This window comes from Rissa tridactyla, chromosome 6, assembly GCF_028500815.1.
Source record: "Rissa tridactyla isolate bRisTri1 chromosome 6, bRisTri1.patW.cur.20221130, whole genome shotgun sequence".
Lineage (NCBI taxonomy): Eukaryota > Metazoa > Chordata > Aves > Charadriiformes > Laridae > Rissa > Rissa tridactyla.
The window spans coordinates 39,675,350-39,691,522 of record NC_071471.1 but is presented as its reverse complement, the minus strand read 5'-3'; the positions used below and the strand labels follow the sequence as shown (position 1 = coordinate 39,691,522).

Here is a 16,173-nt window from a genome sequence, read left to right as displayed (position 1 = left end):
GAAACCTACATTCAGCACTATCGGGCCTTGTGTCTTTTTCTGCGCCTCCAAAGGAACTTCTGTTAGAGACTTGATGTCTTTGGGAGTCAAATAACAACTCCTCCGTGCTTTCGGAGGTGCAGGACAGCCTTTCCATGGGGAGCTATTGCCAAGCCCAGCTATTGCCTGGTGGAAGAGTGTCGCTCGCACCTGGCTTCATGATGCTGGATTTATTTGCTTTCTGCGTGTAATCCAAACAGCCCAGAAGTCTGGCTTCCCCCACACCCCATGGCTTCAGCCTTCCTCTTCCTCAGTTCCTCATGCCAGGCACTCATCTTTCACCCCTCTTCACCGTATGGTCCCATCCCCATTCCCATTGCCGTCCCTCTTTGTTACACCAGGATAATGCCATTTCTCTCATGCCAGACCTTGGTGGTTCATTCATACCTTGTAGACATGAGACCGAAGCCTACCTTTTTTTCCCTCTTGTGGAAAATAAATTAATTCCTCCATCCCTAGTAGGCCTAACTATGAAATTGCAGAGAGCAAGGTTCACGTTATTCTTCCAGCTAACGGGGACTCCATTTGCACATTTGGCCTCGTGCAGACTTTTTGGTTGCCAGCCAGCGAGGGAAGGCAATTGAGAAGGGGCGACCACCACCGTCCCCCACTGAGTTCAGGAGTGGCTAGGATTTTAGGATTTGACTTCCCAATGAAGTCAGATTGTTCTCATTTGCCAGTAAAGATAAAGAAAGGGCAGGGCGGGAGGACCATAATAGGCTCAAAACATAATAAAAATAGCAAAGGAAACAAACAGTTTGTGCCTAATTTGAAACCAACTGATCTCCATGGTGATTGCAACAAATCTGCGTTATGTTTCGTGAAGACAAAGGTTAGAAATAGGATTTCACCCGCCATGCCAGACTGTTTGAATGAACAGAGGAGTGGCAGGGTTGGTACCTTCCTGATCATTGAGTGGCTTGAGGGGAGTTTGGGGGATAAACTCATTGAAGCTCCATAGGATTTGAGTATCTTCCTTCCTCATGCATCTTCAGAAGAATCAGCCTTTATAAATTTCCTGGAATTTTTGTTTTCAACAGTGCTGTTCTGTGGAAAGGAGAGACCGTAGCACTGTGGCTTCAGACAAAAATAGCATGGTAGGAGACCTTCAGAAATCAGGCAGTAAGCTTGAAACCTTAGATAAATAATAGGGCTAATATACTTGCCACAGTAAATAATAGGACTGTAACTCCCCCCAAGCTCTTGATTGACATTGTCTCAAAGTAATTCCTTATGTGAAATAGAAGGCTGAGATAAAATTTCAGCCTTAATTTACAGATATTTGAGACGAAGTGAAAAGGGAGTGCATTAATCCTTACCAAAGAAGAAATTCCTGTTCATGGTAATGTGAAATACCGTCATATGATGAGTCAGAAAGTTTTTATTGTTCATGTCTTTGGAGGTCAGAGCTACTGAGTTCTGGCATGCGGACTGGGCAGATAGCATTTGCAAAACAACACCTCTCCTTTTGCTGAAGCCATAGGCGTGGAAAGGTTCCTGTTTCCAGTAGGTGTGCATGAGGTTTTAAGTACGAATTTTAGAAGGGAGAAGATTATACTTTTGAAATCCTTAGTCATAATGAAAAGATCTCCAGAGATGGCTGATGAAGACATTCAGAGTGTACGTTACACTGCATCAAGATTTAGAGTTTCTTGAGTAAATATTGACCAATTTGACCTTTGCTTTTCCTCAGTCAATATTTATCTCTTGGGACAATGAATCTTCATATTCACCTTAGTTGAAGTCCAAGTCTGCTTAACAGTGTACTTGGAAATCCAGGAGAGGTGCTGATTCGTCTTGCCGCTACTTTTATCTGTTTAAAATTAGATGTACAGAAGGTTTGGCCTCTCATGTCATTTTGTCAGGTTTCCTAAACAAAGCACATCAGGTCATGGCTGGTGAGGAGGCTTCTAGGAAAAACCTAGATCCCACGGCAGGCAGGGCGAGTGAATCTGGGAGTGGAGCAATCCCTTTATTGGAAATGAGGATGAGAGTTCCCTTACAATGTGAAAGCCCTTCCAGATGCTATCAGGAGGATGGGACTGACCAGGATTAGTCAATAAAATTCTTGCTACGTATTTCGTGAGGCAGAGAAAATAAGTTTTTGAGCCTTCCGAACCTCCCACCGTCTTCCAGCAGCCTAATCCCACAGAGCACGACATCAGATATTGTGCAGAACTAAAGAAAGGCACAGCCCCAAGAGACCGGTCTGCAGGCAAGGGGGACAGTGGCTTGCCAGGGGTCCCACGCTTCCCCGGGGATACAGGTGGGCCCTGACACAGCCGGATGATGCCGGCCAGTTGCGTCCCTATTGCAATGGCCTTTTACAGGTCAGTATTAAAGTTGCTCACCACTGCTGGGCTTGTTGTGTCCTGGCTTGGGAGACAAGCTTGGAAACCCTACAAGCTTCCTGCGACTTGAGAGCCAGGGTGTTCAGTCGCTAGGAGCGTAGAGCAAATAGCTCTTTTATTTTAGCCCTTTATTATTTTAGTAGCAATTTCAGTATTTCGGGGTCCTGGCTTAGGTTGAAGCTGATTGACAGCTGTCCCCTGGAAAGTGGGGATGCTGGGGCAGCCCGAGTGGCTGGAGCCACTTGGTCAGGGTCCCTGGACAGGGGGTCCTGGCACCTCCCTGCTGCCTCCCTGCCCTCCTCTTCGCAGTGCCCCACAGCATCGCTGGGTGCTGCTGGCAAACGCCTCCTGTCGCCAACAGGAGCAACACTTTTGGGGTAGAAAGTGCAATTACTGCGCTTGTGAGCTACGCTGTGAGAGCGAGAGCAACTGGAAGGTGCTGTTCAGGCGGTGGAGAAAGGAAGTGCCTTACAAATATGCAAATCAAATAATTTGTCTTTTCAAATGTTCATTTCGCATTTTCCCTGATTATATTTGCTGAATTGCCATATGTACTTCTTGTGATATTTCAGTCTTGTCAAATTAACAGGAGAAAGCCTTGTAATTAACTTAGGATATATACCAAATAAAGTAATGTTTGCCATTTTTACTGTGTGATTTGTCAATAATACTACAGGTGACCCGTAAGTTTCGGGAAAAAAAAAAAGTCTAAATTGTTTTTGTAATCTTATAGCTATCAAAGGTACTTGTTTGGGGAAAAGGCATTGAGAAAGAAGAGAATTTTAAAGTTGCACAATAGCAGTTGAAAAACACAGAGCAGGCAACGTCATGCGTTTCTGAAGAGCACGCTGTTTAATTTTATAGTAACAGTATTTTAAGAATGCTGACGGTATACAGGAAAGAAGTGAATAATTCTTATTGCAAAACCCTGATGGCTTGGTGTATTCAAAACATTAAGATCTAACCAGCCCTGGATTTCTCTTAGGAAAAACAGGACGTTTGGAAAAAAAAAAAAAAAAAAAAAAAAGGAAGAAAAAAAAAAGCCAGCTGAAGCAGTAGTGATTTATCAAAGCAGCATTCGAATAAAATAAAAGTTTGGCATCCTTACTTAGGATAGGCTGGAAAATGCATTTATGTTTTCATGTACCTTTTTTTTTTTTTTCCTGATGTGCCTGATTGACTTGTTTTAATACCAGTGTTATTTACATTTCAGGGATGGGCCTCTATTATGCAGGAAATTGTCCAAACCCCTACAGCTGTATTTTAAATTGAAATGATTTTTTTTTATGAAGTGATTGTGCAGACTTAATTTAGTAATCTATTATTAAATTTATAGTTTCAGGCTGTATAAAGTCTTTATATAGAACGAAAATGGGCACATATGAAGATCGATGCTATATATACACCTGGTTCTATATATTAAATCTTTTACATATGTTGTCCATTTTCAGAAACAAATAAACTGCTGCTTTTGAAAACTCAGCTTCTCTTCCATATTAGGGAATTGTGCAGACTCCCTATGTTCCTTAGCTTCAGTATAATGCTAAATCAGTTTGTACATTAGTCTATTTTTAGTTATGAATGAACTTTATGGAGTGCAGCGCGCAAGAGTGATTTCAGAGATTCTCGCTCATAAAACCCGGGTGTCGTGCGCCGCAATTACAGCGCTGAACATCGTGTGGGCTCGGGGCTGCCGGGGGCCCAAGCCCTGAAATTTCCAGGAGGGAAAAGTGCCCTTTTATACGAAACATTACACCTATAGTAAACCTCATCGCATGAAATCGGGTTAAATTTTGGTGACCTTGGCAGCGGCGGGCAGGCTGCCTGGCATGGCGGCCGGGTGACACTAGAGGGCAACTGAGAGTTTTCTTTAAACTAACCAAGCTAGAGATGGTTTTAATATCAACTAAGTGTTTAAACTCGGTAAGGATTTATTTTCCCGTCTGCAGATTTCACGTATGTAACCTTCGAGTTTCCACTGACAGCAAATAACAATCCGACCGAAGTTCTTCTGGGGGAAAATACAGCGGGAGCAGGTCAGAATCCTGCTTTTGCCCAAATAAGGCTTTTTTTGCGGACCCCATGTGTTAGATAATGATCAACTGACAGTCGGTCATGAGTTAATAATGCTGGATGCTGAAATATGCATACCATGTGGTATACAACAGTTCTGCGGGGAAAGACAAACACGGCTATAATTAGACATCTGAAACACAAGGAAGTGTGTAAATTGTTTAATAGTCCCTCCACTTAATTCACTCAAATAATTTCCTAAGAACTGGTATTGAGTACGAAAGAGTATTGCACAACCGACTTCATATTTAGTTTAAACCCTGCCCTCCTCAGTTTTATTTGGATTTTTCCAAGTGCTAGAGATTAACTGGGGCTGTATCGCAGAGATGGGCTCAGTTCTGTTTGTGCTGATGGCGGGGACGATTACACTGAGTTCAGAGGATTTGCGCTCCTGTAAACCTGGGCACATTGTCTTACCATCAGGACTCTAAAAACATCATTTTGAGGGTCTTCTGGTGGTTATATAGATTCCCTTTCTACTTGTACAGCCTGACAGAGTTACCGGAGTTACCCCCACTGCGTTGTACTGGTGAAAAAGTGTGGATCCCACCTCTGCTCAGCAGTGCAGAGCCCGTCACCTCCGCACCACCTGCCTCAGGGGTACGCAGGTCACCAGGAGTGCGAGGGCTTTGTCCCGAGCTCTGTGGGGAAGCAGAGCGATTCCTGGAGCTCTTCATGGACTCCTGAACCTCTTTGCGGCTGCGTGCGCTGCGACGGGGCGCCTGGCAAGCCAACTGCTGCTGGTGAAGTTGGACCAGGAGATGTGAACAAGAACAGGGCTCGGGCTAAGGCTGCTGCTCCTGTCCCAACCTAACGCCTTGTGTAGTCCTTGTGGTGGTGGCTGCTGGGTGTAGGCATCGCGGCGGGAGCTTACTCCCTAGGTTCTGCACGTCACTTTACTCATGTCTTCATGCAGGTTGATCATGCCTAACAAACTTTGATTGCTTTGCAGTGCAATGATCAAGTGCGGAGAAAAAAAAAAAAAAGAAAATTGTAATATTCTTACACCAAAAAAAAAAAATTTTCTTTCTTAGGTAATCAGTTACAAATCAGAAATGCACGAGATTTAAATAAGGTATTTGTTATTTTCACGTGCACAACTGAGTGATCATAGCTTCCTACCTGCTGTTGTCATTCCCAAAAGCAAGGTCTCAGGAAACCATCCGTTTTATGCTTCTTGCATGAATTTCTGCTTGTTAAGGTTCGTGCACCGTGTCCATCCTTTACCAGTCAATTAGCCCATCTCATCTGCCTGTCTACGTGGATACAACCGGCTACGTATCCATTGTGTTTCCGAGGTATGTAGGTCACGTCTCCATTGGGTACTGCTGACTCCGCTAGACAGCAATTTCACAAACGCTGGCTTTTACTGGAGAGAAAAGGAAATATTGCTGGGAAAGCTGCCCTCAGATTTGCTGTGTGCTTTTTATTTGCCTTTTTTGTTTTCTGGAGCCCTCTAACGGGGAGCCTGCCTTGGGTGCTGTGCTGAGTTTTGATGAGACGGGCTGACTTGCTGGGGTTCCCTCTGCATTTTCACCTCTCACAGCCGTGGTTGCGCCACTTTTGTCTTGCATAATGCGTTTGTGCCTGCTCACTCTTTGCTTTTTTTTTTCTTTAGTCTTTTTTTCTTTTTTTTTTTAACCCAGACTATTCTGAAAAGTCAGACGTGCATTTCTTGGCCATTGCTGTGACCCTCCTACAGAAAGTGAAGCCCCTGTCCGCCGGGTGCAGCTTCCCAGGAGGTGACCTTTTGGGGGCGGAGGGCTTGGAGGCTGGAGACTGACTGCAGGTTTCTGAGGGAAAGGCAAACTTGATGAACCCACGTCTGATCCTGTGATGCTGCCCGAGCACGTGCTGTTTCATGATGAGATAACGATGGTTTCTTTGTGCCGGGCTTGAACGCTTCTTTCCCGTTAGTGACAGAGAGAATCATGCTGGCTTGGTCGTGTTCCACGCTTCACACGGGCTCAGCCTCAAAGATGTGAATAGCCCCAGTGAGGTCATCAGAGGTCTTTGCATGCTCCAGGTCTTTACGAGTTAGGCATGTACTTTGCTGAATCAAGGCTACAGCTCTTCATGTTCCTTGTCCTGCAACAGCACAGTACTTCACTGTATTTGATCCTGCACTCGTGCAGTTTCTCACCAGAAGAACCACTGAGTCATCTAGTCTGGTATGAACCCCAAGCAGTGGCTCATCGGCCAAAATTACCGGCAAATGCTTTCATCCAGTTCACCACCTTTTTTCTGAAGGAGAAGGGAAACAGCTGTTTGAGCAAGGACCACAGCCAGACAGCTGGACGCCGCCTCGGTGCAGGCAGCCAGGCTGCTGCAGCCGCCCGCAGCGGCCAGGATCCCTCGGCAGCAGCCTGCGCCCGGCCCTCGACGGGGCTGGGCCGGCATGCTCGGCGCCCGTGTCTTGACAAAGACCCTCAAATTGCACGCATTTCTCCCTGTGCTGTGCACACCAGCTTGTGGCTGGCTCAGGCTTTTCCTGAAAGGTCTTCTGAAAGCTGATCATAGGCATGTCCCCATATAATGGCAAGAGATCACACATGTGTGCTGCAGTGCCTAGGCGTGCCTGGTTATGCCTCCTCGCTTCTGAGCACCAGCTTTTTCTCACCTTTGAGGCACTCATTACCTGGTGAAGTCACTTCGCAGTCGTTTCTGCTCAAACCCAGCAAAGCTTGAGTTATTCAGACCTCCTCCTTGAAGGCAGAGCTCTCTTTGGCCATAGCGTCTTCCTACTGGGGGGTGTGGAATTCCCAGTGGGGGGTGACCTGTGAAGTGCCACCCTTGGCTTGGTCAGTGGGACCTGTAGTCCTTGCTCACGGGTCTCATGCTGGAGCTGTTCTGAAGAGCATTGTGTTTGCGTGGTCCATCTTTCCTTCTGATCACTCATTTGTGTGACTCGGTGTTAGCGTCGTGCAAGTCCTTGTGTCAGTGTGAATGTTACTGTCAGGGACCTTATACTTCACTGAAAAAAATGTTGAATACTAGCAAGGCTAAGAGCAACCCCTGTGGAATCCCACCAGAAATATTTTCATTTGCTAGAAATTCCCCGCTGATGCCTGCTTTTAGCTCTTACCATTTAGCCAGTTCTTAATCCATTTAATATATGCCTGAATAAAATTATGTAGTGCTGTTTTTTAATCAAAGTGTTATCTAGTATTAAATGAGCTGTCTTACTGAAATTCAGGTAAGTTCCACGCGTGTAGCTAGTTTCTCTAACCAAGCTTACAGTTTCAAAGTATAAAATAAGGTGCTTTGTTTGTTTTTCTTTTCTGTTGTTTTAAGATCTGGTTTCTGTAAAACCAAGTCAATTGACTGGCTTTAATTATGTTCTTTTGCAAGCATATCATCTGGCTTCTTTGCAAATACGGAACAAATATTTACCAAACACCTCTGCCTCTTTTTGAATCATTAATAACAATCCTGTCATCTGTAGCCAGTAATAGGCCTACACTGCATTTTTTTTATTATTATTATTTTAATTTGCTTTAAGGTCTACTTGAATGTCACATATTTGTCAGGCATAGATTTTTCTCTGAAGTCTTCAGCTTCCCTTTTCAATTTACCGCACTTTAATTTCTAACACATGTATAGATTTTGCTAAAAAAAAAATTAAAAATTCTTCATTGTTTTTAAAACACAGATTAGTCAGCAGGACATAAAGAAGCCCATATCAAGCAAAAGTCTTAACTTCCAACCACACTAAAAAGAAGAAAACAAGACTCCAAGCCTTGTCCTGAATCTTGTTCCTCTCTTCCATGGAAATGAAAAACATTCAATTTTTGGCATAATTGACCAACCTGGTATTTGCAGTGCCTCTAACTTTTCTATTAAAAGCAATGCTAGTCTGAACTGTAATCCGTGAAAAATACCACCTTTTTGCTTTTTTCAGAGATTGTCTGGTCAGGAGGGGGGTCAAAACAACAGTCTGCAGCAAGTCATATGTCTCCACATTAATCCACACAAGGAAGTGTCTGTTTCACTTATTTCCAAATGAGGAATGTTTTCTTTAGAGAGGTAGCAAATTGATTTTCCCCACATGGAGCATGGGATATCTCATTTCCAAAACAAAACTTTGAGAAATGGCTACACAAGTCCTCTCTTTCTCCCTGTGGGTTAGAAAGCAGCGTGGATCCTTAGTGTTCCCTGCAAGGTTGTTCGCTGCTGTACTCCTGGAGTTTCCAGGTCGGGTCTGGCACATTCGGTTATAAAGAAAGGAATAAACAAGGCTTTGCATTTAGAAAAAAGTCTAGTGAAAATAGTTTTAATATTCAAATCAGTTTAGGTGCAGCTTGAGTAGGCAAGAGGTGCGTGTTTGTGGAGAGGCTGCGTGACCTCCAGAGCTCAATGAGAGCTTTGGTTGTTGCTAGGTGCTCATCACTGTCTTCCGTAGGCGTACTTAGGATGCTGTAGAGAGTTTCCCCAAATTCAGTTGATACTGTTGTTTCCAAACAAAGTTAGTGTAGTCCGATCTTCTGCTGTATTTTCCAGCCACTTCAATTCCTGACCATTTGATGCAATGCTAGATTGGTTGCAACTTGCTTCTCTTCACCAGCTCTGCTCAGTGTGCCAGGGCGATCAATGCCCCAGACCCTCCTACTCAGACCTTATTTCCAGGAGGCACAAGCTTTTAAAGAACTTTCAGGGGTGAAAGGAAAATAAATGAAATGTAAGATCGTGAATTCAGGATGCAAAAAAGGGAAGGAGGTGAAGGAGAGAAAACAAAGAAATGGAGGCGATGAGGAAATCAGGGAAGCAGCTGGGGCTCCAGAACAGTATGTGAGATTAACTAACCTTTGAACAGTTGTTGAGACCATGCTTAAATATAGCAATATGCTTTTCTTAACTTTCAGATATTACAGAATGCCAGAAGCCCCCTAGAGGGGTAAGTGTTAAAACCATTAAAACTGTTAACTTTCTATTCATTACATTTTAAAAGGTGCAACATGTAAGCATATTTTTCAGCCAAGAGCTAACTTTTGCCAGGCTGCTTTAGGGGTGTCCTCAGCAACCAGCTATTTGCCACCTGCCAGCAGGCATGGTCGGTTCATGGATTTTCTGGAGATCTGGGACCATTCTTCTCACCTTGACTTTGATGGCCAGGCACCTCCGCATGCCACCTCCAGCTTCTGTTTGGCACCTGAATCATGAATAGCTCTGTGATCTGACACATCCTGCCATTTCCACCTGCCTGAGAGGGAAAGTCTCCTGGTCTGTTCTGTATCTACTGATGGTTTCGCAGCTTAGGGCCAAGCATTCTGGTATCGCAGCTTTTGTGCGTGTGTGTGAAGACTGGAAGACGTATGGGGGACTGGCATGGAGCAAAAGGATTCTGTGAGGAGATGTTGTGCAAGGTGTCCTACAGGGAGAGACTGTTGATACATTTAGCAGGTGTGCTGCAGCTTCCTTCATGCGAGGACGCTTCTCTTCTGAACCCAGCACCACAGTAACATACCTGTTTATTAACTTCTTGCACCTTCCAGTGCTCAATCTTAATCACAGCTTTGTGATTACCTCTCTCTGGTGCACTCCCATCTCTCATGTTTTGAGCTCACCTGACTCTTCAGCTCACCCTAAATGTAAACCCAGATCTTCGACTGGCCCTTCTTTGCTGGTGGCCGTGGACGTTTTCACAAGCTCAGTGTGTTTTTTGTGTTGCTATACTCTTGCAGTTGGCCGAAAACGCTGCTGTTCCTTCCTTCATCTTTCCACAGGACAGAAACACGGTCACAAAAACAACAGGCAGCCAGAATCTGGTTGGCGGTGTAAGTTGTAAGTGCGTCAGCAATGCCGAGCAGCTATCCCTGTACATCCCTCAGCGAAATACGGCAATGGCCACGGCCACCCTTCCCTTTCCTTTTAATTTTTCCTTTTTTTCTCCCACTTTCGAAGTGTTTCTGAGAAACTGGATACCAGCAAGCCAGAATCAAAAGTCGTATCAGGAAATAGTTATGCAGATCGGGGAGGCCTGGAAGTGGCAAGAACTTTGATGATAGGCGTTACAATTGCTTAGATGTTCTCTAGAGTAAGTAATGTGGAGTGAGCAAGAAAAAGGTACATGTTTTAGGCATGAGTACAGTACTGTTTACTTACATGGTTTGTTGAGCAGCCAGCAAGGTCCAAGGTTATTTTGGACTCAGCATGAGTAAGTGATCCAGGTATGACAAATGAGGTAATGCATTCCAGGCTCATTAAAAACTCTTGGCTTCACCACTGATTTTGACAAAGTGCCAACAGAGCTTGACCTCAGCTGTGTGAAGGCCACTATTTTTTTTAACACCCTCCCTATAACAACACATCTTTTACATCAGCCAAAATATGAGAATGGTGTTATGGAGGGAGGGTTGAAGTCATTGGACTTTCAGTGATAATCAGACTCCTGTAAAAAGAGATGATTCTAGTGTAACTAACCCACTAAAGTCAGGTACCCCAAAACCACAGCCGTTGTCTCTTGACTTAGTTGTGCATCTAGGGGTGACCATGCGTACACAGTGCATTGCATCCTCAGCATGGACGTGGTCCGAGTGAGGCTGACTTCATAACAGGGAGATGGAAGTCCAGCAATCACTTCCCCTTCCTGGGGATGCAGGTAAAGAAGGTGGTTAGTGGAGGTGCTGTCTTCTTGTGGCAACCTACACTTTTCCACTGCATGTAGTGTTTAATCATGGCTGACCTCTGCAGCTCCAGTTCTTGGGTACTTCTTTTTCTTCAGGGTAGATCCTGCCATCCTTGGGTTGAACCCAGAGCTGGGAGTTGTACTAGGCAGCAAGGCTTGGAGATGCTTCTATTTCCCGTGTCCTGCTGAGCAGACAGTGTCCCTGAAAGTTGAGCATCTGAGGATGGTAGTGGCAGGAGAGCAGTGGCTACAACCTTATGAATTTTCTGAGTGGGTGAGCAGTATAGCCGTCTCCTTCCTCACTGTCTGTCTCTCTCCCAATCACCTGCAATATCCTGATGCTTGCATGGGTTGATGAGACTGCTGGAGGGGAAGATGAACTTTTTAAGCAATGATGCTTTTTCGTGGCTTCATGAACAGAGGGGACCTCTACCTTTGAGGAGCCATCTAGCTGGTCTGAGTAGCATTAACCCTGAGCTCCTCTCTTTTCCATGTGGCTGTCTTGCTTTGTGCATTAGAGCCTGCTGAGGTTATCTTCAATACCTCGTCTTTAATTCTCTGCTGCAGGTGCCTCTGTATTGTCCTTGTTTGATTATGGTGGTCTGTAGGCAGCTCACAAGAACAGTCTTTGGGATCACCAAGTCAGCTTCTTCTTGGGGTACATTTTAGTCAGCAAAGATTTGCCAATCTGCATCTACAGATAATCTAACTCTGTGCGATGCATCACGCAGGCTTTGCATTTAACCTCTCAGGTGTGGCGGTTTGTAATAAAGACATGTAGGGCATTGCTGGTGTTTCGGCACTGCAGAGCTTAGCTATGGTTTGGGGAGGAGGAGGCAAGGTTCAAGTTTCCATCTACGAAGAAGAAAAGAGTGATTAAGTCTTAATTTCAGATTACAGGGGGCAGTTACGTTCTATCGGGGTCTAATTGGTTTTTTTGAAGGCAGGTGTGCATGTGAGTGAGGATTTGCACAGAGGAGGTGGCAGTGGCAGCTTCTGCACCTCACCTTCCCTTTCACTCGCTACTCACGAAGACCATGGCTGCGTCCTCCTCCTTTTGCTCACCTGCAGGTAGGGAAGGAGTTTTGAGATGGCCTGAGGGACGCTGGGAAGGAGCTCAGCATGGCTGTGGCCAGCAGAAGTTGTTTCCCTTACCCAAGCTGAAAAAGCTGAGGGCATTACTCCTGCCCTCTCGCCCCAGGGAGCCATGTGCAGGGGATGGACCAGCTTGTCAGGAGGACTGTGGCTGCCTCCTCCTGCACCCTACTGCCATAGAATGCCGGAGACTGGCACAGCATGGGGCAGCCAGCAGTGGCCCAGGCAGGGGTGGGAAGTGTGTGATGCCGAACAAGACCTCTCCCGCCCTGTGGCGCAGGAGGAACAGGCTGGGGGGACACCTCCCACCTCTCCGGCTCCCTGGCTCCCCCTCTCACTCCACTGGCACAGGCACAAGCTGTTTCCTTTTCTCTTTTCTCCTGCCCAGTCTCCTTGTGTCCCGCTCAATCACAAGTTAACATTTCTTGGTCTTCCGAGAAATACCGATCCCTCATGTCGAACGGCAAGCAGCAATCTCTGTGTGATTTATGGTGACTACCTATTTCCAGACAACATCCAGGGACCCTTTCAAACACGGAGGGGAAGAAAACATGCCCTGTCTCTGGGCAGATTCCTATAAATAATTTTCTTTTCCCTGAGAATTCACAACCGAGATGGCAATAAGACGTATTCCAGAATGGGAAGAGTTGTTAAGATATGGTTGTCATCATGGCTTGTGTAACTGTTGATATTCATGACATATCCATTTCACACACTCTCACTTAATTGGGAGCACAAGACTTTTACGATCAAGTAGCAGTCAGCTGAAAAACAAAGTCCACACCACTAATAATCACACCTTTTGTTCTTTACGGTTACAAATGCTTGCGCTTGAAGTAGATCTTCGTTCTTCTTGGGTTCTTGCTTGATTCCTCGTGAAACCCCCTGTTCTAACAGGCTCGGCATCCTCTGCAGTGGTAGGCAGCGTTGCAGGTGGTGGTGGTTGCCTTGCTAGGCCAGCCGGGTTGGTGGTCTCCAAGGGGTAGGTTTCTTTAAATGGCACCAGCTGGATCTGCTGCTCTGGGAAACAAGGAAGCAACATGCTGAGATAAAACTGGTATCCAAGGAGAGCTGAAACGGTCCCTCTGAACCCCTGCTGGTGGGTAAGGGTAGCAGGCACAATGATGACGTGTGTGGGAAAGGTAACCAGGCCAAGGTGGGAAGCGTGCCCTTGTGCTCCTCCAGCTCTCCAAACATGGGGAATAGTAACTCATACTGTGTGCCTTCTGCAGCTGGCTGTGTTTTACCTGGGCATACCTGAAGTGTTTGCCAGGGCTCAGCAGGTGAAGTGGCTTTCCCTGCCGGGCTCTAGATTGCTGTTGCACCTACAGATTTTGCAGGGAAGATAATTTCTTGTGCATTGCCATTTCCTAAATGAACTTGCCCTTTGTGATGACTAGCAAACTTGGGATGAGCTGTAATCTCAAGAAGCAGCTCGTTGAGTCAGCAAGGTGCAGGCTTGCGTGGGCTTCAAGTGGATGAACGCCCTTTTGCTTCTGGAGGTCTGAACTGGGAGGTTTGGGCAGTTGTCACCTGCTGATGGCAGGCATGGGGGTGTTCTGGTTTGCATCCCAAACCTTGAGCGTACACAGCACCTAGGCTGTGCTAGTATTCATCCTTTCGATCACACACAAGTAAAAAAAAAGTTCCCAGCAAAAAAAGTTCCCAGTAGCCCATCAGGGGTCCCAGTGGACATTTCAGTGGCTGAGTTTTCCCCTCTGTCAGATCTATCAGGAAGCAAAAGAAAGGAAGGAAGGGAAAAAAACCACCAATTGGCAGAAGCAAGCGTGTTGTCAAATGCACGGGAAGCAAGTATTTAAACTGGTGGTATGCTGCATCTCTCATGCTCCTGTTTCAGGCACTTACACTAAAGAGGTGGCAAATAAATGCAAACTTTTTTTCTGTACTTATTTATTCAATTTTATACTTTAATTTGCTTTGCTTATGTTCTCACCTTCTGAGAATGTACAAGTTATCAGGTCTCACTGCCACAGATGCTTTCAGAAAATGAATTGGAAAGCCATATGCACAAATGTGAAGAAATTGAATTGTTTCAGATATCCTCAGGTAGTCATGCCAGAAGTCCTTCTCTACCAGAAAGCAGAAAAAAACAGGGGATATTCAGTAGCTGTACAGTACATACTGGACATCCAATGTCATCAGGAAAGCTGACTGGGACTAAGCCACAACATGTGTGTAAAATTGCTTTAAAATAATTATGAATAACAAATTCAAGAAATCTGCAGTATGCTCATGAATATGTCATAAATGAAAAAAATTAAAACAAGTATGTGACTTGTAGATCATCCCTTCGGTCCTAGTCATATTTCCTAGCTCAAGAGAACAAAATGGTTATAGCTGAAATATAAATAATCTTGGAATAATGCATTTATTTATAATGATTTAGGGGAGCAAATGTTAATGGCTTTGATTCAAGTGTGACTGGAACTATTGAAAATGTTTTCTGTTACAGAGTAGATAGTAGAGGCGAGGGCCTTCTCTTCTGCTATTAATTCCTATCGCTGTTTTCTTGTTAATTGTGCATCTGATCTGGAATCGGATTTAAAGTGATTTAACCTCGTACAGCGGGGGCGTGTGGGACAGTCCTGGTGTGTGCTGCAGACAGACCTTCCCGGCTGCGGCTCCTGAGCCACGGGGAGAATGCAAATACCCCATTTCAGAGTGGGTTTGTGCCAGTTTTGCCGTGGAAGGCTCCAATTCAAACAGTGTTTATATGCAAGCTCAATATACCTGGAATTTAGGAACAAATGCCTTCTTGCTTTGAAAGCTTTTAGCAAAACATTAGGAGTGCTTTATAGTGTGATACAAAATGCAGTGCCAAAACTCAGGATAACAAGTATGTTTGGAAAACACTGGGCCTTGAACTACTTTATTTATTAAAAAAAAAAAAAAAGGAAAGACAGAAAAGGTAATTCATATGCAAGTGTATTTGATCCCAGATGAACCACGTCTCTCTCCATTCATTCCAAGGCTGACCCTTTAACGCATGTAGTAAATTGCGGGAGTATTTCTATTTTCTTCAGTACCTTTTTACAGAAGGCGCGACTGCTGGGGCCAGCCGTGGTCCAGGATCTCTCCATCCCATCCAGGTGGTGTGCAAAAAGCAGTGAGGATGGGGAGGAGATCAGAGATGGAGAGTTGAGCGGGGTTTATAAATAAGGCAGGGCGGCGTGGCCGGGGCTGGCAGCCGGCGCTGGAGTCCTCGGAGCTCATCCCACGCTCCCGCCGAGCCGCTCATCCCTGTTTATATGAGTAATGGAGCGGTTGGGGGAGGGGATTTGTAAGCACGGAGCAAATACTCTTAGTGTTCATTTTGTGTAAGACTGACATCCACACCAAGTCGAGACTCCCAGCGACGTAGTGTGCAGTCACATGCTGTAGCATTCATGAGTACAGATATAAATCAGGCAGATGTTTGTCGACTGGAATGGGTAATAATTTCTTTCTCTCTTTGTTTGATTTTGCATGTTAGCCTCAGATGACAATTTTCAGAATTGCTTTCTGCAGTACTTTTCAATAAGCAGAATGTGCTTCACTGGAGATAGATGGAGATATTTCTATAGGGAGATAAACATATTTTTATGTATACACAAATACGGACTTACCCACATATGCACAGGCTTATATATTTTTATATATATATATATATACACACACACATATATATATGCGCCGTGTGCCAGTGCTGGGGGAAGAGAAAGGATATGTCTTTTGGACTTTTGGTTTTAAACCCACGGCTTTTCTTTTTCTCTGAACAGACCAAATATGACACTGTTACTCAAACTATAAAATCAAATTATCACCCTTTATTGTGTTTGCAAACTAATTAAAATGTAAAATGTCCTGAAACCACTGGCTTACTGTGTGACAAATGTAAGATTAGAAACAATTAGAAGGCACTCAAGAGGTTTGTGGTGTTTAGATTTCTGACATTGTTCTAATCATCCCTTTAAGTAATGAAAACAATGG

At 44.9% G+C, this 16,173-nt stretch overlaps 1 protein-coding gene across 7 annotated transcripts in view; it reads left to right on the top strand.

The window, feature by feature from the left end:
• ARID5B (AT-rich interaction domain 5B) overlaps positions 1-16,173 on the top strand; it is a 120,484-nt gene that overhangs the window by 65,162 nt on the left and 39,149 nt on the right. Inside the window, exon 1 of one of the 7 annotated variants that reach the window (XM_054205287.1) lies at positions 2,637-15,635. The exons of the other annotated variants lie outside the window; for them this stretch is intronic. Within the exon in view, the coding sequence (XP_054061262.1) occupies positions 15,632-15,635 (4 nt within the window). The 5' untranslated portion in view covers positions 2,637-15,631. Of the gene's footprint in view, positions 1-2,636; positions 15,636-16,173 lie in introns of those variants that run through there. 7 annotated transcript variants of the gene reach the window in all.